This window comes from Falco cherrug, chromosome 11 (genome assembly GCF_023634085.1).
Source record: "Falco cherrug isolate bFalChe1 chromosome 11, bFalChe1.pri, whole genome shotgun sequence".
Lineage (NCBI taxonomy): Eukaryota > Metazoa > Chordata > Aves > Falconiformes > Falconidae > Falco > Falco cherrug.
Genome location: NC_073707.1, coordinates 28524071 through 28549178, shown reverse-complemented (window position 1 = coordinate 28549178; position 25108 = coordinate 28524071). Strand labels below are relative to the sequence as shown.

General features: G+C 45.6%; 1 protein-coding gene and 1 non-coding gene across 2 annotated transcripts; both read left to right on the top strand.

The window, feature by feature from the left end:
- Window positions 1-11244: 11244 nt before the first annotated feature.
- TRNAV-AAC (transfer RNA valine (anticodon AAC)) lies at window positions 11245-11317 on the top strand. The gene has a single exon. It is a non-coding gene; the product is annotated as a tRNA-Val (tRNA).
- Window positions 11318-11418: 101 nt separating this feature from the next.
- Window positions 11419-25004, top strand: MYNN (myoneurin). Its single transcript, XM_055723973.1, has 8 exons — window positions 11419-11951; window positions 12660-12958; window positions 14902-15704; window positions 17581-17740; window positions 18396-18574; window positions 18846-18929; window positions 19358-19444; window positions 21154-25004. Exons 2-8 carry the CDS (start codon window positions 12693-12695, stop codon window positions 21420-21422), a joined length of 1848 nt encoding a protein of 615 aa, XP_055579948.1. The 5' UTR covers window positions 11419-11951; window positions 12660-12692; the 3' UTR covers window positions 21423-25004.
- Window positions 25005-25108: the final 104 nt, after the last annotated feature.

Genomic DNA, 25108 nt, shown 5'->3' with positions numbered 1-25108 from the left:
GAACCCCCGTTACCTGTTAGGCCACTGTTGTAATCCCCAGTAATTTCTTGGGAGTGGAATCAAAGGACTACAGCATGCAACTTCAATAATAAAATCCAGCCAGAATAAATAGAGAAAACATGAAAACAGTGATTTTCTGGCACTCTGTTTGAAAGGAAGAGTTAGATTAATACATGAAAAGATCCTATCAGCTCTGACTTGTCTGAGTTATTAATTGAACACCTTCTTGGAAACATGTAGATAAAAAGGTGTACCTTAGAGAATATGAGATAAGAGTGAAAGGAAAGGCAGAGAAATTAGCAGTTTTACCAGTTCACTCCCTTAATTGTCTAGCTAAGGTTGTTCAAAGCTGCCTGGAGAAGCATAATATGAAATGGTAACTAAAGTGCAGGCTGATGATGCAGAAGATAAAAACTTCAGGATTATACTTAAACATATTTATCTTTAGACACAGAAGAGGCTGTAAAGCCAGCTGAACGATATATAGCTGTTCTAAAACAAGACAAATGTATACTCTGTGTGTTATAAGCAGTTCAAGCTGCTTCCTGTGATGAAAAACATGGACTGTAGGGTAGACATACTACAGCTAAGTACAATAGATCCCATGATACAGTTGTTTAAAGGAATATTAGAGTGATGAAAGAAGTGATGGAATTCTGCTTTTTAGGAGGCTTAGAGACTGAACCAGAGACAAAAGGTTTAAGCATGCAGACTTGGTAAATTTTCCTGATTCTGAAAGTTTGTGACCTAGAAGACAGTTTTATGCATGAAGAGCCTGGCCTCTCAGGAAACAATACAGCTCTATGGGTCTATTGCCCCGGGCAAAAGGAGAAGAGGATAGTACTGCTTAGCGCTTCTCATCCAGAGCCTCGAAAGGAGGTCAGTGTTGTTAGCACTATTTTATAGTTGAAGAATCTAAGAAGCTTGGAAGGGCACATCTGGAGTCAGTAGCTGTCTTGGGACCAAACCCCCTTTGTCACTTCATTTCAGTCAGTTTCTATCCTTTCTGCCTTATTTTGTCCCCCACAGAGCACAGTGAAGCGTCCAACTGTACAATCCAGATAATACCAATACAGTAATAAGAAAAAACCTTATTAAAAAACAAATTGCAGCACTAAAATGTTTTCTATGAAATTATCATAGCTGCCAATATTCCATCATTAATGTACAAAAGTCTGATTATCTTTTCAATAAAAACAGAGAAATGCTAGCCTTTAAGCTCGTTATCGTTGCAAAACAGAATGCTACGATAATGCATGAGAACTTTGGTTTGCAGCTGTAAAATTCCCAAAAGTCTTGTGACTCGGTTTTAACTTTGTTATAGATGATTACCTTCCTCACTCACATAACTCCCATGCTCGCTTTTGGGAAACAAAGTATATATTCCACAAAAGGAAACAGTAAATGTATTTAAGTAAATGAGAAATATGGAAAGCAATTTCTCCTACGACATATTGCTGTATACTAGAAAGGCTAACATTTGTGCATCTAGTTTCAAATCATACAATGCATTTTTAGAGGTAAAAGCAAAATCGAAGATCTGCAAAAGCTGATCTCTTACTCTATCTTCAATGGGGTCAGGGTGTCCAACTAATTTGTCAAGGTGAATCCTAAAGTTTATAGACAGGAAATAAAATTCTTCAATTTTTGTAAAGACATGTTGTAATCAGTTTCTGACCCAAACATAAACTGAAAATTACTAAAGTTTTGAGCAAACTTGAAAAGGAATAAAAATCCAGTGTCAATCAACATTTCTTAATCACTTGAGTTTATCTGGAATGTACATGGGAAAATGCATTTGTAAATACCTTTTTACATAGGGATGACAATTCATTATAGTACCTTCCTGTGAAGTTCAAATAAGCACCTTTCATTTTTTTTTTTGCTTTGAACTGGATTCCATTAAAAAAAATTATTGAAATTGCAAAGGTTTTTATTTAATGGCAATTTACCTGTACCTGAAAAAAGAAAAAGGTTTTACAAATAGTTACATTTAAATTCCTACCCAGAAGTGATCCTACTTGCTATTAAATTCTGTAATGCACTGAGTTCTGCTCTTATATTTTACACATGAATGGCTATTGCCATCTACCGTTGGAAAAAATATGATCAACAGCAAAAGCACATCCAACAGACCTTCATATGGCACAGATAAGATGTAAAAAACATAAGACTTCAACCATAGGGGAGCATACCCAGCTGAGGTCTTTGAAATACAATATTCAACTGACCAAAGAGAGGTAGAAAAAAAGTCTCTTGTACTCCTAAACTATTATCAGTTTAAGTCTGGTACAACTGGGAACTATACACAAATCCAGGCACTGACAACCGTTCCTTTTGTATAGTTTTGAGGGTTTGTAAGACTCCCCCAGCGACTGCAGCTAAAGTTGAATACACACAAATTAAATGATTAAGCTCAATTTTAAGATACTATTAGGCCCAAGTTACGATCATGCCCCTGCAAACTGAAAACTATAAATGCAGAAGGTAAAAACTATCCCCCAGCTTCCTATGCAAAGGTCATGCAATACAGAACTCTTGCTTGAAGATGGACCTGATCTGACTGATCAGGCAGGTCAAAGTCACTGAGCACAGGACAGACACCCAGACCTGTTCTCCCCAGCCCTTGTGTCAGAGGTTTAGCATTGGCTGGATCTAGGTTTTTCCAAATTTCTTTTGGATAAAACAACTTCCCCACTTGGGTGTGTTAAGCTGCATACAGAGAACCGGGCAAAGAAAGGCACAGAATGTTATTATACACGTAAACCATTTTTAGTCCATAGTTTTAGCATTCACAAAGATTTGATTGTATGACTTCACTTTACTATTAAATTACTTCTGTAAAAATGATTGAGATGTATGCTTCTTCCATTCCCTTTGCTGATAAATGTCCTTAGATACGACATCCAACCACATTTTGAAAGTACCCCTTGCTGAGGCAATCTACAAACAGAATTAGGGTAGGGTTCTATTAATGTTTGCCAGACCTGTCAGAGGTTAAACAGCCTTTGAATTAAACCATTCTTTACTCTTTGATAATAATTATTTCTCCTTAAGACATTTTTTGTTGTCTTATAAGCAAGGTCAGCTTGAACTGCTTTGTTAGACTCAATATTGTAGTTCAACATTAACTCTACTTGCACTGTTCTTACAAAGTCTGCAAGCTCTGTCACCTCTGCAAACTACTTTTGGAAATACTTGGCAGAATTTTCAGTAAATGAAAATGCTCCAGCTTTTCTGTTGGTCATTTCAAGTACACAGCAAAGTGTACTTTAAATTTACATACAAAGCCATACCAACATGTGAATCTATGCTAATTCACATCAGTTAGTCCATCTTTGCATATAAACATCTTGAACTGATTTAAATCTTCCTTGGTTTGTTTTGTGTGCACTGGCATATCACATACAACCCAAACAACCATGGCTGTTTTGAAATGAATGCAAGAAAGCTAAAAAGTAAACTGAAAACAGCTTAATGAAACCAACGTAAGACAAAATACTGCTGCTTTCACATACAGCAGGTTCTGCAAGGAGTGGAAAAGTGTTCTTGCTGAGATCGGGAAGGGAAATGATGTTGAGAGGTGACTGAAGGCAGAGTCCAGGGTTCAGCCAGGAGTGGAACACAGCTTGAGACCACTGCATGCTACACAATGCCACAGCTGGAATAAACTGCAGCTGAGATCTCAAGCTTAGAAACACGCACTTGAAAATGCGGCAATGGGGGAGGTGTGCTCATCACCTCAGGGTTGCCAAACCTGTCAGTTCCTGAAATGCCCTCATCGGAAGAGGGCTATTTGCCCAAGCACGGTAATATCACACCTCCGCCTACTACCCCATCAATTCTATGGGGTCTCTAAGGGATTTCACCTACGTCGTGCCGATTTTTTTTTTTCTAGGTTCACTACAGAAAGGGAGCAAGTTCCCACAGGGACCAAAAACTCTGGGGTGTTTAGGAAAGCACACTAGAAAGATGACCACGCAAAAGGAAGGCAACTGCATGCACACATTAGCAGAATGCAGTGAGGCCGTTTCCTGCTGCCAGGGCAATCGACAGTGTGCTTTATCACCTTTGGCCAAAGCACTTTCTAGGTACCCGACCCGATATGACAAATGTCGCATGACTGATCTCAAACAGAGAAAACGTCCACCTCAAGCAAATGCGAGCAAGACATCCTTCAAAGTTCACTTTTCAAACATTTGTCACAGAACCTCCAGACAACCTGAGCTCAGAGTTAATTTCTGAGCATCTTGCACTAGGGTGACAAGTCACCCAGGATGCACAATCCTAATTCCCAAACCATCTGAATGGCAGCCCAGGCTATGAACCTCAATAACATGCTTTGATAATTTTATTGAGCACCAGTGCTCCTCTTCTCCCAAGCATTCCCAAACATCGCCTTCCTCTGTATCACTTTGTGTCACAGCTAGCACTGATGATAAACTTCTCAGTGCACACAAGCTTCAAATGAACCATTAGAATTTAAAAAACAAAAGGATTTTGGAGGTATTAGTAAAAGCACTCATGCTTTGCAGGGAAGAAAATCCACTTAACGTCAAGTGATTCAAGCATGGCACTGAGGTGGACCTGCTTCCCCAAGCTGCTGACTGTCACAGGTAACTACTGCTCTCTGCCAGGTGAATTCTGCATCAAATTATTTCTTTGACACAGCCAGGCGACTGCTACCTGCAAATGGTTTTAAACTCTTCAGGGGGAGAAATTGTTGAGAGCTTGTGGTTTGATTCCTAGAAAGCCACAGTAGCACCGGTTTTGGACTGTTTCACTGGGGCTGGAAAGGCAGGTGCAAGCTGTTCAGAAACAGTAGCAAGTTGTAGCAACAGCAGCGACACTTGCAATCTCCACCACAATACCATATTGCACAAAGTTTTCCTTGACACATAATAAATAGATACAAAGGTTTCTAAACTTTTTTTTTTTTCTCTGACACATGGATCTGCAGAGCATACACTGTGCCATGCGTACAGAAACTTAGCAGTTTAAGTTTATCACCTCTTTCAGAAGTGACAGAAGAAAAAAAAAAATCATGGTAAATGCCATAAAACCAGATATATTTAGGAAACAAGACTTTTCTCAGGGAAACAAGACACTTGTAAAACAAGGAGAGTTTCATTTGAAAAAGTAACATACTAAGCACATAAACTATTTTGGCTTTGCATGTTTAGTTGCAAGTCTGAAATTAAGTATTTGATACGAAGTGAAAGCTGTTGCTCAGAAACAAGTTAAAAGAATGAAAACACATTTGTTGGAAACAAGAAAGAACATTACTAGCAGCAGAGCCAGCACTAGTTCCAGCTAGATTGGGTTTATTAAGTGACATTCCTATTCCACTACCAGAAAGAACCTATACGTCTTCAGGTGTGTAATGTCGGACTCTCCTATCTCCACTTATTCTGGCAACAGGTTTCCTTCAAAGAGAATTAAAAATATTAAGTACCCAAGTTCACTCCCATCCTCTGTGCAAAGGAAAATAAAAAAGAAGGCCACAAGATGGCACTGGTCAAACGCTCAGGAAATTATCGAAGGGTTGGGGAAAATGTGTCATTGACTCATGCCCAAGCCCAGTTTCTAGGGCCATGTCTGTTCCCTGCCGAGGTGAAACCTGTGGTGGGGCAGTGGTGCACGCTTGGCTTTTCTCACACAGGGCATGCACATGTGCCTGCATCTATGGTAAATTTTCGGGGGTGGGGGGGGGTGGGGTTGATACTTGCTATGGAAACACAGAAGAGGTTTGGCCTGCAGGTAGTTCTTACCACAGAAGTACCTGAACAGCCTGCATCCATGGTGGCGAGGGACACGGGATGGGCTCTCGGCACTACTCCTGCAGGGAGACGGTGCTGACGGTGCTTGGCGTACAACACGTAGGTTTGCCGACGGTGCTTGGCGTTCAACACGTAGGTTTGCTGCGTGGCGGGACCAAGGCCTGTGCACAGAGAGGAATTGCTGGGGACAAACCTTGATGCTGTCCCCCTCACAGTTCCTTCTTCCACACCTCAGCAAAGTATTTGTCACCAGCTCCCCGTGCTCGGAAGCTTGCGTGTTTTCGCAAATTCAGCTCCGTGCTTTTAAGTTCGGCGAGTAAAACTCAACATTTCTTAAAGCCGATGAGTAAAACCCAGCCTCGTAAGTTTCCATCGCTCAGGGCGCTGTCAGATAACATCGCCGCGGCGGGGGGGAGCCCGGCCCTCCCAGCGCCCGTCCTCCGGGAGGGGGGATACGGAACGAATCTCGGGGGGGACTGCCACCTAGGGCCTGCGCTCGGCCCGCCCCGCGCCCGGGGTCCCCTCTCCCCTGCCGGCCCAGCCGAACAGAACCCGGCCGGGCCCAGCGGCCGTGCCCCGCCGCGCCGGGGCCGCCCGGGCCGCCGGTCGCCTCAGCGGGGCCGGGGCAGCGCCAACGGTCGGGCGCGAGGAGGGTGGTCGCGCGCTGCTCACACCCCCCGGCCCCGGCCCCGCGATCCCGGCCGCGACGGGAAGCGCGCGCCCGCGGGGAGCCCCCGCGCGCTGTCGGAGCTGCGCCGGCCGCGCGCCCCACGGCTGAGGGAAGCGCGGGGATCGGCCCGGCGGCGCCGCTCCCGTTTTGTTCTACTGGGACCGTCCCCGGCGCTGGGACCGCGACACCGCGAGCGCGGCCGCCGCCGAGGCTGACAGAGACGAACTCTTCGCGGCGGCAGTGGCGGGGGGCCGGCCGACCGCGGCCTCTGGGCGATGCGGCGACCAGTCTCCGCGGTGGATCCGCGGGTGCCGGGCCGGGGACAGGGACCCCAGGGCGGCCCGGGGACGAGAAGCACCCCCTCGCTGACCTTTTTTGATAGCGGAGCCCTTCCCCCCCCCTCCCCACCTCCCCCCCGCCCCGCCCCCGCTCCATCCCTCACCTCCCCCCTGCCAGCTCCCCACGTCCGCTGAAAGTCAGCGAATAAAACAGCGGACGGGCGCGGGGAGCGCCGTTAAACAGCCTCTTAGGGTTAGACGCTCCCGGGCCTCCCCACCCGCCACGAGATCCTGGGGTGTCCCCGCGGCACATCTTAAACTGCCCTCGGCCACGCCCCCCCCGCGCCTCCATTGGCCCGGCGGGCACACTCCTCCGCCGCCATTGGCTGCGGCGGGGCGAGGGGCCGGAGGGCGGCAGCGGCGGGAGTTTAGAACGTCGGGCCACCCGTCCCACCGCTGCACCACGTGCGCCCGGGGGGGCACCGGGCCGGGCCCGCCCCTCTTCCCTCCCCGCTCCTTCCCAGCGACCGGGTCTGGGGGCTGCGGGGGCCTTGGGGGGCTGCGGGGGCTTTGGGGGCTCGGAGGCTGGGGAGCTTGGGGCTTGGAGGCTTGGGGGCCGGGGGCTTGGGGCCGGAACCTGGCAGCCGAAGCCGGGCCTGGCGCTTGGAGACGGGATTTGGGGCCTGGGGTTTAGGGCCGGGACTTGGGGCCCGGGGGGCTGGACTGTGGGCGAGTTCAGGCCCTGCCCATCTCAGCTGATAGCCCCTTACCCCAAAATTCCCCCCCCCCTCCGCTGCCCCGAGGCAGTAATGCGCCAGCCATCTGTGGGAAGAGGGTCTTTAACTCCTTCACGATCTCTCCGTGCAAGGCGCTTTCCTGCTCAGCACCAGCTCCCCGGAGAGCTCACCTCGGATGCCAGCTGTCTCGCCCCTGCTGCATCACCCTCCTCAGAACCGTTTCTCTGTGTTTGCTTTTCGACTCCGAGATTTCCACGGAAAAGCAAGGTGCTTCAAGGCTGCGCAGTCTGGCAGGTACAACGGAGTATGATGCAATAGCTTAGAGCTCCTGGTCTTCCCAACTTTAATTGTACAAATACTGTACAACACTGTTCTGGTAAAGACTGTCTTTGAAGAACCTCATATTTTACACCTACTCAGAAAGATGTATTCATGGACTAAGAAGGAAGTATCTGCACCAGATGTTGTGATTTTTATTGGACTTTCAAAAAGCACGCTTCAGACACAGGCTTCCTCCTAGACACTAGCTTCCAGGTAGCTGTAATCTCAGGCTTTTTTCCATGAAGTGTTAAGTAAAATCTGTTATAAAAGCTCATGTATTTTGAAAATATGTTATTTTCATGCTAACATGAGCACCATGTTAGGCACAGCCTTCCAGCATGCTGTCACCATAATCTGCATTGGCTGGAAGGCAGTCAAGGAAGTGACAAGCCTGCTGTCCACTAAAAATTCCTATTAGGAGGAGCGCTTACTTTCACCTTAACACCACGTGGGACCACGTAGGCCATCTCCTTGTTGAAGCATTCAGCTTGATTCCAGGGAAGAGGCTGAAACCACCAGGAAGGATGCAGGAGGGGGCCTGGAAATCAGGACCATGGGTGGCCATCAGCTGAGGGGAATGTGCTCGAGGTTGTAGGTCACAAACCCTGGGAGGACAAGGAGTGTGAATAGATAACAATCAACAGGATGAGACATGCCAGGAAAAAACAGGGGAGTGGGGAATGGATGGTGCCAAGGAGAGGTAACACCTTGCTGTTAATTGATGACTGTAAACACTTACTTAAAGTGTCCTTTGTTTGTAGTTAACCAGTTAGGGGTTGCCTAGTATGTAATGCTTAGCTTAAAGAACCAATCAGTTTAAAGAGCCCAGCTTCTGAAAACATATATAAACTCGTGATTGTGTACAATAAATGGACATTCGCTTGCATCAAGCAGTGTCCCTTCTCTCCATCACAGCAGAAGGACTGTAGTGGAAGTAAACCCTTATGCCAACATCATGGTGATGATTCATTCGTGACAGAATTGGAGCAGAGCTTGTCAATCCCTTGTGACTCTATGCCAACATCAGGAGGGTGAAAGAAGGTTTCAGGACAATGAAACCTTTGATTCTGAACCGTAATTTCATGGCCACCAGGAAGGTGGTAAGTTTTTTCCACCTCACTATGATTCTGTGTCATCCCTTCCTCAAAGACCAGGCACACATAATTTTTCTTCTGTGCCTTGCACAAGCAGCTCTTCAGGTGTGGTGACTTTTGAAGCTCTACTTTCTTTCAGCATCCCTGTCGGGTGCTGTGTAAAATCACAGCTGTATGTGTCAAGCCAGGGAGTACCATGGGGCCAGCAGTAGCCTTCCAAGATCGATATATTGTGGGCAACACTGTAACCGTGGCCCACCACACTGCCTGTGTGAGACCTGAAGCATGGACTGTGAGCACAGCCTGGAGAGACTCACAGACCTGGTACATCAGTGTGCTGGGGGAAGAGCTCCGTCACTGTGCCTCAGTCAGAATCACTTTCTGCTCACTACTTTTCATCTTCAAGTCATTGTCATAGACATTCTTCCTCACAGCATCCCTAACTCCCCAAGATGTGACAAACTCACACTCTTTTGGGTACCTACAGGAATCAAACAAAATACAGTGGCACCGGACAAGTACTCTTCCACCTCCGTCTCCATGGCAACACCAGCATCTCTCCTTGGTCAAGGTAGTCTTTTCAGGGATGCCCCAGGTAAAAGATGCTAGGAAAAAGCATTTAATGTACATATAAATTATGTGTATTATCTTGAAAAAAATACTAGAAAGATATTTTAGCCCTTTCACAGGCCAGGCAACTTCGGCAGCTGTGAAAGCGGAGACCTTTCAGCTCCTTGGAGAAGGTTATAGTGTGTTATGAACAGGAGCTTCCTTCTTTAACCGTGGTTGTCAGGCTATGACTGAAAATATTGTATCAATAATAATGCAAAGTCATTAGTTACTTTGTATTTTGTGTTTCATTACAATTTTATTTACAATTATTAAAATTGAATCCTCAGAGGCTGCTGAAGACCTTGCATGAACAAAATGGGTGCTATTAATGTCAGAGCAATATGCGGTTGGGCAGAGATGTGGCTGCAATGTCAACCTTCTCACCCTGGTGCTACAGTTGTGCACCACAGATCTTGTGATTGTGGTATGGCACTAAGAACACAAGTGCATTCCCACCAGTGTTTTTCCACGGGGACCTGAGGGAAGTTGCAAGCATGAAAAGAGGTAGTAATGATGCTCATTTTTCCCCAATGCCATTTTGTGGCACTTCTTATACACACATCCCTACAGCTACTAGAAACCTTTGCGTGATGACAGCAGCAGTGTCAAGAAATCTTGCAACTGCCACTGTCATACTCAACAGAATATCGTCGCCGCTTGCTTCCAGCTTTCTTCTGTTTCCCCTTTCCCTTCCCTCTCACTGCTTTCTCCTGGAGCCTTTTCTATTTCTTTCCTCTTGGCTTTTCTCCTCTCAACGGTTGGGGTTTGGCTCGTGTTTCCCTTTGCCAAGGATGGCAAAGCTAATTTCCTCTCTATAGCTCCTTCCAAGATCAGGCATTTCAGTGCCTGGGGTACTAGAAAATCCAGGAGGATTAGTCACTTCCTCATTTTTCCAAGCTCCAGCTGCAGCAGGAGGCCTGCAGAGGAGAGGCTGCCTGCTGCAACGCACTCTGTGCTCAGCTCCCAGCTTGTCTGTTGCTCTCTTGCTGGCTGCTTTATTATGGTTCTGCCCTGCAGGGCTAGCAGTGCCAAACAACTCCCTTTCTCCTCTTTGGCTGGGGCTGTCTTATTCTGATTTCTGATAAACACACACTGACCCTGCCCCACTTTGCTCCTGCAGGAACTCCAGTGCTTTCCACCTCTCCTTGGCAGCCCTGCCCGGTTTGTCCGGCTCATCCCACCTGCACTTGCTGGCACCAGCAAGTCTCTGTCATGCTTTGCTCCCCTCATTTCCCCGCACTTTTCAGCTCCTTTTGTCGATATCTTCTTGTCTGTGCTTCGTTCCCAACAAAATGATCCTTCCAGCCACTGCAGCCCCAGCAGGAGGTAGGTTTGGCGCTGTAAGCCATAGACCTTTGGAGTGACATTTTGCTGTCAAATATTAACAGAGGGTATGGCTTTTTATTGAAAGATATGTTGAAAATCAATTAGAGCATTCCAGATCCTAAAGTTTCTTGTTCATGCCAGTGCTGTCACTCCTGGTGTGTACAGGTGGCAGGAGGTGACAGCCCCGGAGCACCCCGCAGCTTGGGGCTGGCTGAGGGGAGGCCCTTGGCGGAGGCAGGGTGCCGCACCCCGGGGCGATGCCTGGGGAGCTGCCAGCACGGATGGGCTGTGGCTCCGTGGGGATGCAGCTCCTCGGGTGGGCCCGGGCAGCAGCATGAGGCAGGTCCCAGGCGGGGTAGTCACTGTCGGGGGGGGTGGCGAGCAGACACCATTGTAGGGTGCTGGGGAGAAGTTGCGTTCAGCGGTGTTTCCGTAGTGTAGTGGTTATCACGTTCGCCTAACACGCGAAAGGTCCCCGGTTCGAAACCGGGCGGAAACACGCCAGGGCGGCACTTCATATTTTTTTTTTTTCCTCACTTCGAACGTTGCGTTTCTGAAACTGACCGGCACTGACCCTGCTGCGGTGCCGCACCTCCGCACTTCTATAAACACCTTTACCGGAGTCGTTCTTCACTGGAACAACCGTCCCGGCGGGGCTCCTCAGCGCTGCGGCGCTACCGCTGACAAGGACGTTAGACCCGTTTTATTTACCAGCCCAGGGGGCAGGGCGGAGACCCGCCCCCCGGGAGCCGCCGGACATCGCTCCCTGCCGTTGCAGCCCCCGAGTAACGCGGCTCCGCCCCGCCGGGCACGACCGCAGCCCCCGGCTGCAAGGCGCCCCGCCAGCCCGACTGCGGGCCGCGCTCCGCCGCACCGCACCGCGGGGCCCGCAGTCCGCGCCCCCCCGCTCCGGGGGAAGCCGTTCGCGGCCCAGCCACGCGCGTTGCCCGCAGCGGGCCGGGCCGCGGCCGCGTCCCCGCCTCCCGGCCGGCCGCCGGTGCCCGCGCAGCCCCAGGGCCGCCGCCCGCCCGCAGCGCGGGGGCACCGGAACTGGCAGCCCGGAAGCGGCGCGCGCGGCGTCATCAGAACATGGCGGCCTGAGGCGGAGGCGCCGCTTCCCTTCCCCTCCGCAGGTGCGTGGGGCGCCGCCGCCGCCCTCCTGCCGGCCCGGGGGCGGCCCCGCCGCGGCTCCTCGGGGCGGCCGGGCAGCGGCGGGGGTACGGGCGGCGGCCGGGCAGCCGGGCCCGGCCGCGGGGGACGCGGGGGTGGCTGGGCCGGGCCCGGGTGAGGGCCGCGGCGCGGGGGGGCGCTGCGGGCTCCGTCCCGTCCAGCGGCGCGGCCGGGCCGGGGGGCCGTGGCTGCCGGCACCCCGGTCTGCTGCCGTGGCGGCCCGGGTCCCGGCGGCCGCTTGGAGCCCCCCCGCGCCCGGGCTCCGTCCGTCCCCGGCCCCTGCGGCAGGGAGCGGGTCTGGGCCCCGGGGAGCGGCCGCGCCGCCGCCCGAGCGCGGTGGGGTCCCGGCGCGGGGAGCGGGCGGCTGCGGGGTGCCCCGCGGAGCCGGTTTGGGCATGGCCGGCCGTGCGCTCGGGCAGGCTGATCCGCTGAGCCGGGGGGCGCCCGCCCCTTCCCGCTCCCCGCGATCCGCCTCTGAAATGAGCAGCTCCCCAGGTTAAGAAAGATCCCTGCCCCTCGTGCGGGAGCGCTGCTACACCAGCTGTCCTGCAGGGATCACGAGTGGATTCGAACGCTGGCTCTTTCCTAATCATCAACTTACTCTGTGAAGGGGGAAACAAAGTTAAATCCCACATGTAAATCCTTTTTCTTTTTTCCCTTTTCTTTCCCAGGTCAGAATAAAGAGGCTGCAGCTCGTTGTCAAAATGCAGTATTCCCATCACTGTGAGCACCTTTTGGAGAGACTGAACAAGCAGCGAGAAGCTGGCTTCCTTTGTGACTGCACTGTTGTTATCGGTGAATTCCAGTTCAAAGCACACAGAAATGTGCTTGCCTCTTTCAGCGAGTACTTCGGTGCATTTTACAGAGATGCATCTGACAATAACGTTGTATTGGATCAGACTCAAGTGAAAGCTGATGGATTCCAAAAACTCCTGGAATTTATTTATACGGGAAACTTAAACCTTGACAGGTAACATACACTATTAAAGGGGGAAAGAGAATAGGGAAATCAACTTTGTGTTACAGCAGTAGTGGATTTTTTGTTGTGTAATAAGTTCTGGAGGAACAAAGAGTAGTGGATATGAATACATATTAACAAGTTGAAGAGCATCTGTTTGTATGTTTTAAAATACCACGTGACATGTAGTGCCAAAACAAAGGTATGTTGTCTCAGATTTCACTGACTGATAGTTCTGGTCTCACAGTCTTTCTGTTTGCATTGGAAGGGGTTAAACATCTTGGGTGATTAGCAGGAGAGGGAAGGATAGGTGATAAGCATACTCTTTCCGAAGTTAGATTATAGGAGTCCACTTTTGCAGAGAAACCCTCCAGAAACTGTGTATGCAGTAGAGACTAAAATTTGAGGAATGGATGAAGATAGGCACGATTTTTAAAAAATTACATCTGTTAGAATTTGCATGATCTGTTACTTAAAATCCTATATTACACTGCCAAAAGGAGTTACAGAAAAAGTGGTATGTCCGTCCTCTCCTTATTGCATTGATTTGCTGCCTGTTGTGTTGCTTCACATACAGTGAGGATTGTTTGCAACGCTTTTTCTCTCAGCAAAAGAAAAAGCTTATCCCTCATGAGGGAATTTAGAAGTACGTAGCCCAGGATTTTTACTCCTTTCTCAATGTCTGGTGTCAAATGCAGGTTTGAAAACCCTTTGTTTCTACTGAAGTCTGAAAACTTATTCTCGATAATTTAAGTACACAGATGCAGGGTGGGTTCTTTATTTTTTACGTTAGCTACAAGCGCTGACAGCACTAGAGCCATGTACACAGCTGTGTGGTGCAGTTAGTGATTGATGCTTTGCAAATTACATATGAGCAGAAGTGTGCAGCGTTCTTGATGTCTGTCTGGGACCACAGCAGGAGAGTTTCTGGATTCATTCTGAGCAGTTGAGGTCTTTGAAGGAAGAGGACGGTGAAAGTACCATTCTCACCCAGGCAGAACTATTTGACTAAAGATGATGCCTGCAGGTCTGCCCATGTGCACCCGTCACTTCATACTGTATCCATTTAGGTGACTGCTGCAACTGTCTGCAAATTCCGTTGTTCTCTGTGGTGGTGGGTACATAAGTGACACCAGGAGGATGTACTTTGAACTCTGTTCTAGTGTAATATGAGATGCTGAAACAGTTGTATTTCTGTACAGAGAGCAGTTGTGGCTACTTACGTATTGCTAATTACATTTACTGTGTAATGGATTGTTAGAATGATGTCGTTTACCATTAATCTCTCTTTAGAGTGCCATAAATCCATAAATGCATTGATGGTGCGTGTTGCCACCTTCTCCAGATCAATTTTTTTCTAAACCATCAAGGCCTGTGTTGCAGCAACTGAAAAGCAGAGCGTAGTAGTTTAAATGAGGACTTCCTTGGTGTTAATGTTGTGTGTGTGCAGCTGATGCAGAATTAAGACTGTTTGCAAATCGTTTTATAAAACAAGATTAATACTTGCCTCACAGAAGTGCTGAGGTGAATGCACTGCTTACGAATTACTTAAGACTTTTGCCAGAAGGATTATAGAATGGTAATTTTTGCATTTTGTTCCCCAGTGTTTTACCCCTTTGTGCTGTGATTTCTGAGCTTTTTGGACCAACAAGCCCCTGTCTAGCCTCACCACCTTACAACTGGACTTTTAACTTAAAATCCTACAAAAGGCACGCAGTTCTGTGGATCTGCAGACCCCACTAGACATGGGCCATCAGTTCGGGAGTAATTGTCATACTGCTGTCTTGCGGCACTGCAGCACTGAGAGATGAGGTCTTGCTGTATGTGTTCTCCAGGTTACGTTTTCTGGCAGTGTAACCTTTCTGTCGCTTTGCTGTCTGTATTTTGTACAGTTGGTACAGAACAAATGTTTGCTTTGTTCAGAATATTGTCACCCAAGTCTTGTTTTCTTGCAGCTGGAATGTTAAAGAAATTCACCAGGCTGCCGACTATCTCAAAGTAGAAGAAGTGGTCACTAAATGCAAAATCAAGATGGAGGACTTTGCTTTTATTGCTAATCCCTCTTCTACAGAGACATCTAGTATCACTGGAAACGTTGAAATGAATCAGCAAACTTGCCTTCTGACTCTCCGAGATTACAGTAATCGGGAGAAAGCAGATGCTACTTCTGCAGAATTGGTTCAACCACAGGCAAAGAAAGCAGCTTTAGAAAAGAAATCTCCTCAAACCAAAAAGCGAAAGAAGAATTTCAGCTCCCCCAAAACCATACAGAATAAATCCATACAATATCAGAACGATGTGGCTGAGAACACGTCCATTGAAATGTTTTTGGATGCAAATAAGCTGGCCACCCAGATAACGGAACAGGCTGCCCAAGGCAGCGATAACTCTGAACTACAGCTGGCATCTGTGGTGGAAAGCGAAACACTGGCAGCGCAGGATATCCTGGTTCAGAGTATTGCAGCGAAACAGAAACGGGGAAAGCCTCAGCAAAGCTGTGCCCTGAAGGAGCACTGTATGTCTAACATAGCCAGTGAAAAGATCGCTTACCAGCTGGAGAGTTCAGGAGAAGAGCTTGACCAGAAGTACTCCAAAGCTAAGCCAGTGTGCAACACCTGTGGAAAAGTCTTCTCAGAGGCTAGCAGCCTCCGACGACACATGAGGATACACAAAGGAGTGAAACCGTACGTGTGTCAGCTTTGCGGGAAGGCATTCACCCAGTGCAATCAGTTGAAAACCCATGTAAGAACTCACACAGGTAAGCCATCGGCCTTTTCTGCTGGGCTGTGGAGACCTGGAATCACAGCCTGTGAATACAGGACTAAAAAGATCTTTGCATTCTGACTTCCTCCTCTAGAAATTTTGTCTGCTGCTGGTATGCATGTGGGGTTAGTACCTATATACTCATAGCATCAAAATTTTCGGTGTTTTTCAGTACAAAATCACAGTTTCTGCTTTAAATAGCTAGAGAGGACTTTATTAGGCTGAGCATCCTCTGGATGCATTCTGGAAAGACTCAGAAGAGCCGGCTACCCTTTTACTCTGTAGAGTGCTGGAGTGCCAAAATCTATTGCCTGTAGAGGGTAAAAAAACTCCCTATACTTGATACCAGAATTTCTGTTGCGTTTTTTTAAACTTCAAATCATAATATATGTTTGGTAACAAAAGTGGAGAAAAAACGCAATCTTGTGGCAAGCAGGTAACTTTCTCATAGGGTCTTTAAAAAAGGCAAGGGGGTAGCTGGATTTCTAGAGCATTTGGGATTTTATTGAGTAAAATGTGCAGCTGAAATGTGTGATGGTGTTACGATCTCTGCATTCAGTAACGTTACCAGAAGTTAGTGTTATATCAGGAGCTACTGAACAAAGCATTAAAAGAGAAATCAAGTAGGAACACTTTAACGTTCAGACAATGCGTCTGACTTAAAAGGGTAACAAACAGCAAATTGCTGGAGCCCGGGAAAATGTATGAGAGAAGTACTGTGCTTGTCTCTTCATATGTTCTTCCTTAGAGATGGAAGACAGTGACAGGTTAGTTTGTTTTTCAGGCTGATCTGACATAGCTGTTCTGCTGTTGTCGCTGCTGTACTTAGCCCAGTGAGCAGCAGAGGGACCTGGTTTATGTAGTTTTCTTCCTTTTGTGGCTGACATTCAGAATTCTGAAGTAATGGTGAATCAGACAAAAAACTGTTTCCTTTTGCTTGTTTTCTCCTTTGGAAAGTCTTGAGCAGAGGCCAGCAGTGGAGCTTTTTCCAGGAAGCTGTGAAGATGTAAAGAGGTGAAGTAGGAGGTGTTGAGGTACAGCTGCAGGAGGACACCTTGCTCTTTCTGTAGCCAAGGGAGAGAATTGCAAATATTGTCAGCCAGTGACTAAGATTCATACATGAGATGGAGTTTGTGAGCAGCATTCAGGGACAGTTTGCTAGTAGGAACGTCAGCTGTGCTTTCTGCTTTTGAGGGTATTGTACTAGGAATTGTTGCACAGGTAGGTAGGGAATTTCATGGTGTTGGTTGCTAGATGGCAGGTTAGATGTCTAATACTGTTATTTTGGAAGTTTTTCTGTACATGGTGTACTTAAGAATTGTTGAGTTCTGGGTTTGGTTGTGCACTGCCATAGAAATGCAGAGATAGGCTCTTCTGTACTGTCATCTAAGACTGTAGAGTTGTGTGATCCCTTACATGAGACTGTTGGCCACTAAAAGAGCTTGAATGGTTGGAGAAGCACCTGTAGCATCGTACAGCAGATGCTAATGAGCAATTAGTGAGCACTAGACTGTAGGTTGCTGTTTGATGGGCAAGAGGCAGCAGATGATTTACGGGTTGTTCGTTTTGAATATTCCGAATCGTGTATAGACATAACCAGGAAAAAGTCTGAAAATGTAGTAGTAGCATTCTTATTGTGGAGAAAACAGGACTATTAAAAACATTGTTACCTTCTTTTCCCAAAAGATATTGTGTTAAAAAATAGTCTGCTGTACTCCTGGCACATTCCACTTCAGTGGACTGGTGATGGGATGTTCCAGGATGTTATTTGTAAGAAGTATTAGAACGGACACCTGAGCTTTGGTCGGGTAGTGGACTGGCAAGCTTTCTTACGTGAGTGCAGAGAGTACAAAGGTTTTATTTTTCACTAGGGGAGAAGCCATACAAGTGTGAACTCTGCGACAAAGGCTTTGCTCAGAAGTGCCAGTTAGTGTTCCACAGTCGGATGCACCACGGAGAAGAGAAACCATACAAATGTGATGTCTGCAACCTGCAGTTTGCAACTTCAAGCAATTTGAAGATTCATGCCAGGTAGGCAAAAGTGAGATCCTGCCAATGCTTATCCATGTGTTTATTTAAACAGAATAATTTACTCCAGTGTGAGCAAGAGGTACACGTTCACGTAATTTGGCCATTTCTGCTCCTTTTCTTGTGGGTCTTCTTGCACAGTGCGTAACAGAATAATTACATCTCTGTACTTCCTCATTAGGGAAGGGATTTGTGATTTATGAATGTTACAGCCTACACGCTGGTATCCTTATGGCATCAAGACATAGATTTTGTTTTAAACTGCTTGCAGCAGCAAAGAGGAGAGAAGTCCTTGGTGGGAGGTGAAACAGAACAGTTCTCACCATTCACTACTATCCGCATGGGGCTTTTCGCATTTTTGGCAGGAGTGGGAATTATGCTCCCTTGTTAGGATTCGTCATTTTCTCTGTCAGTACGCTATAAGGCGAAACGTGTGGAGCTCTCATGGTGCATGGTCCATGTGCAGGGCTTGCAGTTCAGGTCAGCTGCCACAGAAATCGCGGATGTGCTGATTCCCAGAGTTGCTACATCTTTTTTAGTTCTCAGAACATCTCCACAAGGGACTTTGGGCATGAAGTACTGATTGTAGAAAGTTATTTAATCGTGGGTGTTGATTCCCTTCGTGCCAGGAGGTCACTGATGCCCTGTTCGTTCACAGGAAGCATAGTGGCGAGAAGCCCTATGTGTGTGACCGGTGCGGGCAGCGGTTTGCTCAGGCCAGCACACTCACCTACCATGTGCGTCGCCACACAGGCGAGAAGCCTTATGTGTGTGACAGCTGTGGAAAAGCGTTTGCCGTCTCAAGTTCTCTCATCACCCATTCTCGAAAACATACAGGTAAGGGGAGCCAGAGCACTGGGGTACCGGAACAGGCCTGGCAAGGGAGGACTGGCTGCCTGCGGAGGGGCTGGGTAATGACCCAGGAGTCTGTAGGTTGGGAGTTACCACTAGAGTTGTCATCCAGCTCCTTTCTTGTGTTTTTTCCCTTTGATTCCAGTTTAGGGAGCTCTTTCTCCCATTGGACGTTACCTCTGTTTCATTTTGATTTGTTCTTTATGTGTATTCTGGTTTATATATTGAAATAACATACTCCTTGTGTTTCCTTTAGGAGAGAAGCCATATATCTGTGGCATTTGTGAAAAGAGTTTTATTTCCTCTGGAGAGCTCAATAAACATTTTCGGTCCCATACAGGTCAGTTTCCAGACAGGCTGCTTCCTGCACTATAAATAATATTCTACTTTTACCCTTTTGCCTTTAAAATACACCATATTGCGCTGTATTTGAAAGAAGCAAGTTTCTTAATTTATATATGTCTGTGTTAACATAATTTAAAGAAAATATTTGTGAATTTTTTTTTAATTGCCTTTTTCAGACTAATGTCTGTGTAACAGCATAGGTGTTGATGTGGGATCATGGCTTTACTTCTGACATTTGGGGTTTTTTGCTTTGTTTTAATGTATTACTCTGGAAACAATTTCATTCTCAATACACACAGACAAAATAACAATATTACTAGTTGTATTCTAAAATAAACCATTGAAATCCGTTTTTCTACATCTCGTAACTGTGTTTTCTTTTCATTTCAACATTGTTCTAACTGCCTAACCAATTTTTTTCAGGTGAAAGACCATTTATCTGTGAAATGTGTGGAAATTCTTACACGGATATAAAAAATCTTAAGAAGCACAAAACGAAAGTTCACACAGGTGAGCTCCTTGTGCAGAGAAAGATTAGGAAACTACATCAACTGTTTTGTCTTCAGTACTGAATAACATACCCAAGCCTAAAATTAGAAAATAAAAGATTTTTGGATAGTGTCTCTATAGAGCCAAAAGCATCTGCTTTTAGAGGTAACCAAACCTTTTAAAGCATGAAGTACATGTTTTAAAGTAGATTGAAGACAAATTTTCAAGTATTTGCATTGCTATAGCAAACGCAGGTTGAGCAACGTAGAAGTGGATTGCTGCTGACAAGAATTTTCTGTACGTGAATATGTACTTTCTTGTACTGGTAACTTGTGAGAGCTTCCCATGTGAAGGCATAGTGTGAATTGTAGGAAATTTTTCACTCCTGCTGAACATGTTAAAGGAGTATGTCTTTACAAGGGCAGTAACTGAGGTGAACAAGGCATACTGGTTACAAGAAATGCTTTACATCTTGAAGGCACAAATATTTTTAATGTAATGGTGGAAGATAGCTTTTTTTTTTTTTTTAATATATGCAGTCTATGTTAATCCAAGTCTGAGCTGGATTAGCAAACACACGAGATCAGACAGCTGGCAAAATGTTCCCAGCTGCAAATATTGCTCTAAAAAGACTTTTCAAATCTCTGTTTCAAAGATCTATTCTAGATAGCAGATTTTGATGAGAAAGAAATTTGACAGATATTACTTGCCTTCAGTACGAAGCACAGAGATGTTCAGCTAGCCAGCCTGTGTCAGCAGTGGCTCCGAACAGCTCAGTATCTGTCCAGCCTGAAGTGCATTACCCATAATTTCCTTGCCTTTGTCATATGGAAAGAGAATAGTAGATGTCTGTATGTTTGGATTGGGAGGATGAGAAAACAAGTCATGTGCAGAGGCAGCTTTGAACGTCCAGAGCTTGAGAAGCCCCATTTAGGAAGGCCCCGGTGCAGCAGGACTCCTGCAGAAGCAAGGGTGAAGTGAGGGCAGCAGTGACTGGAGAGGGCTGGCGGAGCCTGAGGGTGAGAGCTGGGATTGCTGCCAAGGCAGGTCAGCCCTCATGGAGGGACAGGAGTGCTTCGCCGCTTCGGACCACTTCAATAGAGGGAGGGTTAAATACCTGATGTGGGTTAGCGAGCTGTGCAAGAGCAGTGGCAGACTGCATTCGAACAAAGCAGTGAGGAGGCTGTCAGCTGGGATTTCAGTTTAGAATAGGAAATCATTTCTCAGGTGGCTGGATAAAAACTGCAGTGGGTCTGGCTGGGATGGAGTTAATGTTTTCTCCCAAAGTTGTTTATGGATCAATGATGTATTGTCCATTGCTGTTGCAGTTGAAAGAGGATACTTGGATGTGGCTTGTAGATTTTCTGGGGTGGAAAATCTCAAGGAAACCTTCATAATGACATTTTTTCCAAAGCTCCTTTGTGCACTATGATGTTGAGGTTTTGTTATCTTCTGTGCCATGCCAAGTAGAGGTCAAGTTGGAGTGCATCAGCTGCTTAGTTGTCGTGCTACAAGCAGCAGAGGATGCGATTCTTAGTGCTTACATTGTGTTTACAGCTGGTTCTGGCTTTGCGGCACATTGGAGTGCTGATAGCCCAGCTGCCCAAGCAGTCCTTGACACACCAAGTGCTGGTTTTGACAGTCATTTGAAAGGGAATTTGCAGAATTTGCACAGGGGCTTTTGAACATTTATTTCTTCTGTGGTTTTTTTTTTTCTTCCCCCTCCTCAGGATCTGAAACTCCTCCCGATTCTAATGCACTTGATAATTCTTTCAATGAACAAGAATCCATTCAGAGTCAGAAAAGTCCTTTACCGGAGTCCATAGATGTGAAGCCTTCTGAGATGTCTTTAGCACTTCCTCTTCCCATTGGGACTGAAGACCATCAGATGCTGCTTCCCGTGACGGGTAATCAGTCTCCTTCATCAGAAACATTACTAAGATCTGCTGTGACTGGATATTCAGAACCTCAGTTTATTTTCTTGCAGCAGTTATACTGACAGCGCAGTACAGAGCCATCACCATCATTTGGTAGTGAACTTGTATACGTTTGGTAAGATGAACATAAGCAAGCAAGCAGTCACACTTTTTTAATGGGACTTGCTCTTTTTTTTTCTTTTTCCTCTGTGTAAAGACACTTGTAAGGCAATTCCATTGTGCAGCGCTGTCTTTTGGGTTTTGTTGAATTGTGCTAATCTACGGTCAAATCTCTGTTTGCAATTAACACTGATTTCCAGGAGACAAATCCTTTCCAGCAACACCTGCCTTAAGAATTCTCTGTTACATGTTGAGTGTATTTTGGAGATCTCCTCCCATGTTCCTGCTGATCCGATGCGTCACAACGTCATTTGAGAGCAGACATTTTAAGCCATATTTGATAGCTGAAGAATACTAACCCAGAGGTTTAAGGGGAAAATCATAATTTGAATGTACTAACAAGCTTGTACTTCTGCATTCTAAGGTGATATAATGGTACATGACGGAAGGTAGGCCAGTGCTCTGGTGAGGTGCTTGCCAAGAATTACTGCTGTCTGCCAGAAGTATCCATCTTCAGTTGAAGGCTGACCAGAGGGCAAGTTTTGTGTGTATTTTCCTGACGAGGCCAGTAAAGGAGGATTAATTATTTTTCTGTAGCATGGTAAGCCAGGGGGTTCTAGTAGCATAGATAATACTGGGTATTCTTTCCAACAAGTCACTTTTTCTTTTCAGTGAATCCAGCGTTGTTGTATCTTGTCCCAGATTTATTTTTCACGTCTCTAAAACACCCTGGTTTTGGCACAAACAGCAACATTTGCTCAAAAGGAGAGCTGGAACACACATGTTGTAGATGAGAGGAAAAGATGCATTGACTTAATTGTGAGGCATGAATCATAGCTTCATAATCCCTTTTTTATAGTAGTGCTTCTTCTTGTGCTAGACTGTAGGCACGAAAGAGGAAATAAATCCTGCCCTTCACTGTGAAAATAATAAGCGAATGCCACATGAGGGGGCATTAAGGAAGAATACAACAGAGCAGATCGATATTCTTCCAGGCAAGGTTTTCTTAAGTGTGACTGATTAGTTTTAATTGAAGTATTTAAGTATTGCTTTACCTCTCATGTCACTTGTCCACAGTAACTGCACAAAACCGGTATCTAGCAAGACCCATGTGAAGGTATGTTTTGTTACTAGCAGTGTGCATTTTTAAAAAGCAACATTTTTAGTGTCTTGGTAGGGTCATTAGTTAAAGACTAGTTGACAGCAGGAGTACTTTTATACTCCATTTTGCCAGCTTCTTCCATTAACACAATGTTAGCATTAAGTAATCATCAAATAGTAAGCAAACAGTCATAGTACTGTACCAACAATGCATTTAAGGATATTATTTGTTGGTTATTTACTTGGTGCTAGCATTCGATTTCCACTGATGCCTTGTGTCCAGACACTGATAAATAGAAGAGCATAGGAGATACCTCTTAACTGATTCTGTTCTACATGGAGTAATAATTAATCTGCACCTTAATTAAACAGACTTGTGAAAAATTTCTTGGAGGATTTAATTTAAATATGGGGCCAGTGGTCCCTTGATTCCCGGGCATGACTACAGATAGTATTTTTTTTCTTCTTCCTACATCTTTGTACGTGTAAAGTTATAGGCCTTTTGCTTCTTTGTGTTGATCATCTTGGTATGTGGCATGTTTAAAAACTCTGCTTCTTGATCATATTTCATGCTTTAATATATGGCAAATTTGCTGATAAAGTCTGCCACAGGCAGGAAGGAGTACAACTACGTTCACTGGGAACATTCTTAATGCAGGTATCTCTGACTCTGTCTGCTGGAGCTAATTATTGTTGTAACTGCCTGACTTACTTTCTTTGCTTATCGATACTACAGCATTTACAAACAGCTGATGTCCTTCGCAGTACTGGCAAAGGACAATGGATGAAGTTTTCTGATATTTTTTTTACCTCCTCTTTGTCATTTCCTCTTTTCCTCCCTGTTTTGCTTTTGTATCTTCTGTTGTTGATGTAGCACCTTAGTCTTGCCATTTAAGATTGGAGAACCACAAAGACTGGGATCTTGACTGTGTTAAAAAAGCAACCTCTGTGTAGCTTGTCCTAAAGGCTCCTTTCTACTTTCTCTCTCTGAAAATATAGCAAAAGTCTTGGGATAGAGATAGGCTCAGTCATGAATACTGAAAAAGAACAGTACTGGACAACTGATAAATTACGTATTTTAACAGCTTTGAAAGATAAACTAATGATATGCTGCTGTTATCTGAGGAAAAGTATCTGAAGCGTAACATAGCCAGGATAAATGATCACAAGAGAGAACTAGCTCTGGAAGAAAAAAAAATTTCAAAATTACATTCCTACATAGAAAATGCATTCCATAACAATGTTTGTTTGGACTGTTTTTATATTTCTAAAATTATAGCTTATTACTGTATTCTTAGATTTCAGACTTTTTTAAAAAATACAGTGCTTAGATTTATACAGGATTTGTTTAGATACTTAGTAACACTTGCTTTATTAGTCATTTAGTTTTCTTTATAGACAAGAAGATAATCATTATTTTTTACAAGACAACAATTTTAACCTTTCTTAATAGAAAACACAAGCTTGTAGTTTTGTCTTGGAGCAATAATTTAGTGACCTGCACTCTTGAGTCCCCATTTGAGAGTCTTGATGTTTATTCTCATCTTTTGTGAAGATATCTCAGCTGCTGAGGTATGATCTCTATAAACTGTATTCATTTACTAGAATATAGATTTTAAATATATATATACACACACACACACACAAAAAATACTCGTAGGTGTGTTCAGGCTGGGTGCTGTAGGACCTGAAGAAGCAGGTCTGTACTGTACCTTTTGCCAACAGGTGCATGGAAATGGGCTGCACATCAAAGTCCTGGGTTTAAGGATTCTGAGTTCATTTTGGAGGTACAAGGTTTATAACAGCATTGATAACTTCTGTAAGGGATTAATATGGGAAAGCATGGAATCTTGTTAGGCAGACATCTCCTTGAGACCTGCCTGCAGAAGGCAAGAGGGAATTTTAATAATTCCATTAACAGTAACTTAGAGAAAATTACATGATTTGTCACACTGTTTCAGTACCGGTTCAGTCAATTTTGCACTGACATTGGTGCAAGTTTTGCCTGAATAGGTTATCTGCACCTAGAAGTCTCCGAATTGGCTATTGGGAAATACTTATGTGAGAATAGCTCCTTGTATGACACTCGCTTCAAAATTTGTGCCTGTACGTGGGCACAAAGCATGACAACTTTTCTGAAATCATGTGTTTCAAACCAGCTTTCAAGTATGGACAAGTCCCATGTTAAGGATTTCAGGGCTGTGATCTTGGAAAGTCTAGCGGTAGGCCTTGCAGAATTAAGTTCAGATAAGGACTAATAACTGATCTTTTTGGTTAAATTATTTTTAAAATATCCTTCATGTATATACAATTTTTCCTCTGTTATTTGTATATACCTCAACTCTCAATTTTATAATTCCCTGGGAAGGGAGGGAGTTGTACATATTTTAGCCTGAAGTGTTTTATGTTAGACTTTAATAAACTTGTTTTGTAATTTTCCCTCACCTTGTGTCTCCTTTTTTAACTGCAAGGGGTAGCAAGAAAAGGAGGAGGGAAGCAGTCTAACATAACCACCATCAAAGCACCCTGTGAGAAGGACACACGGTAG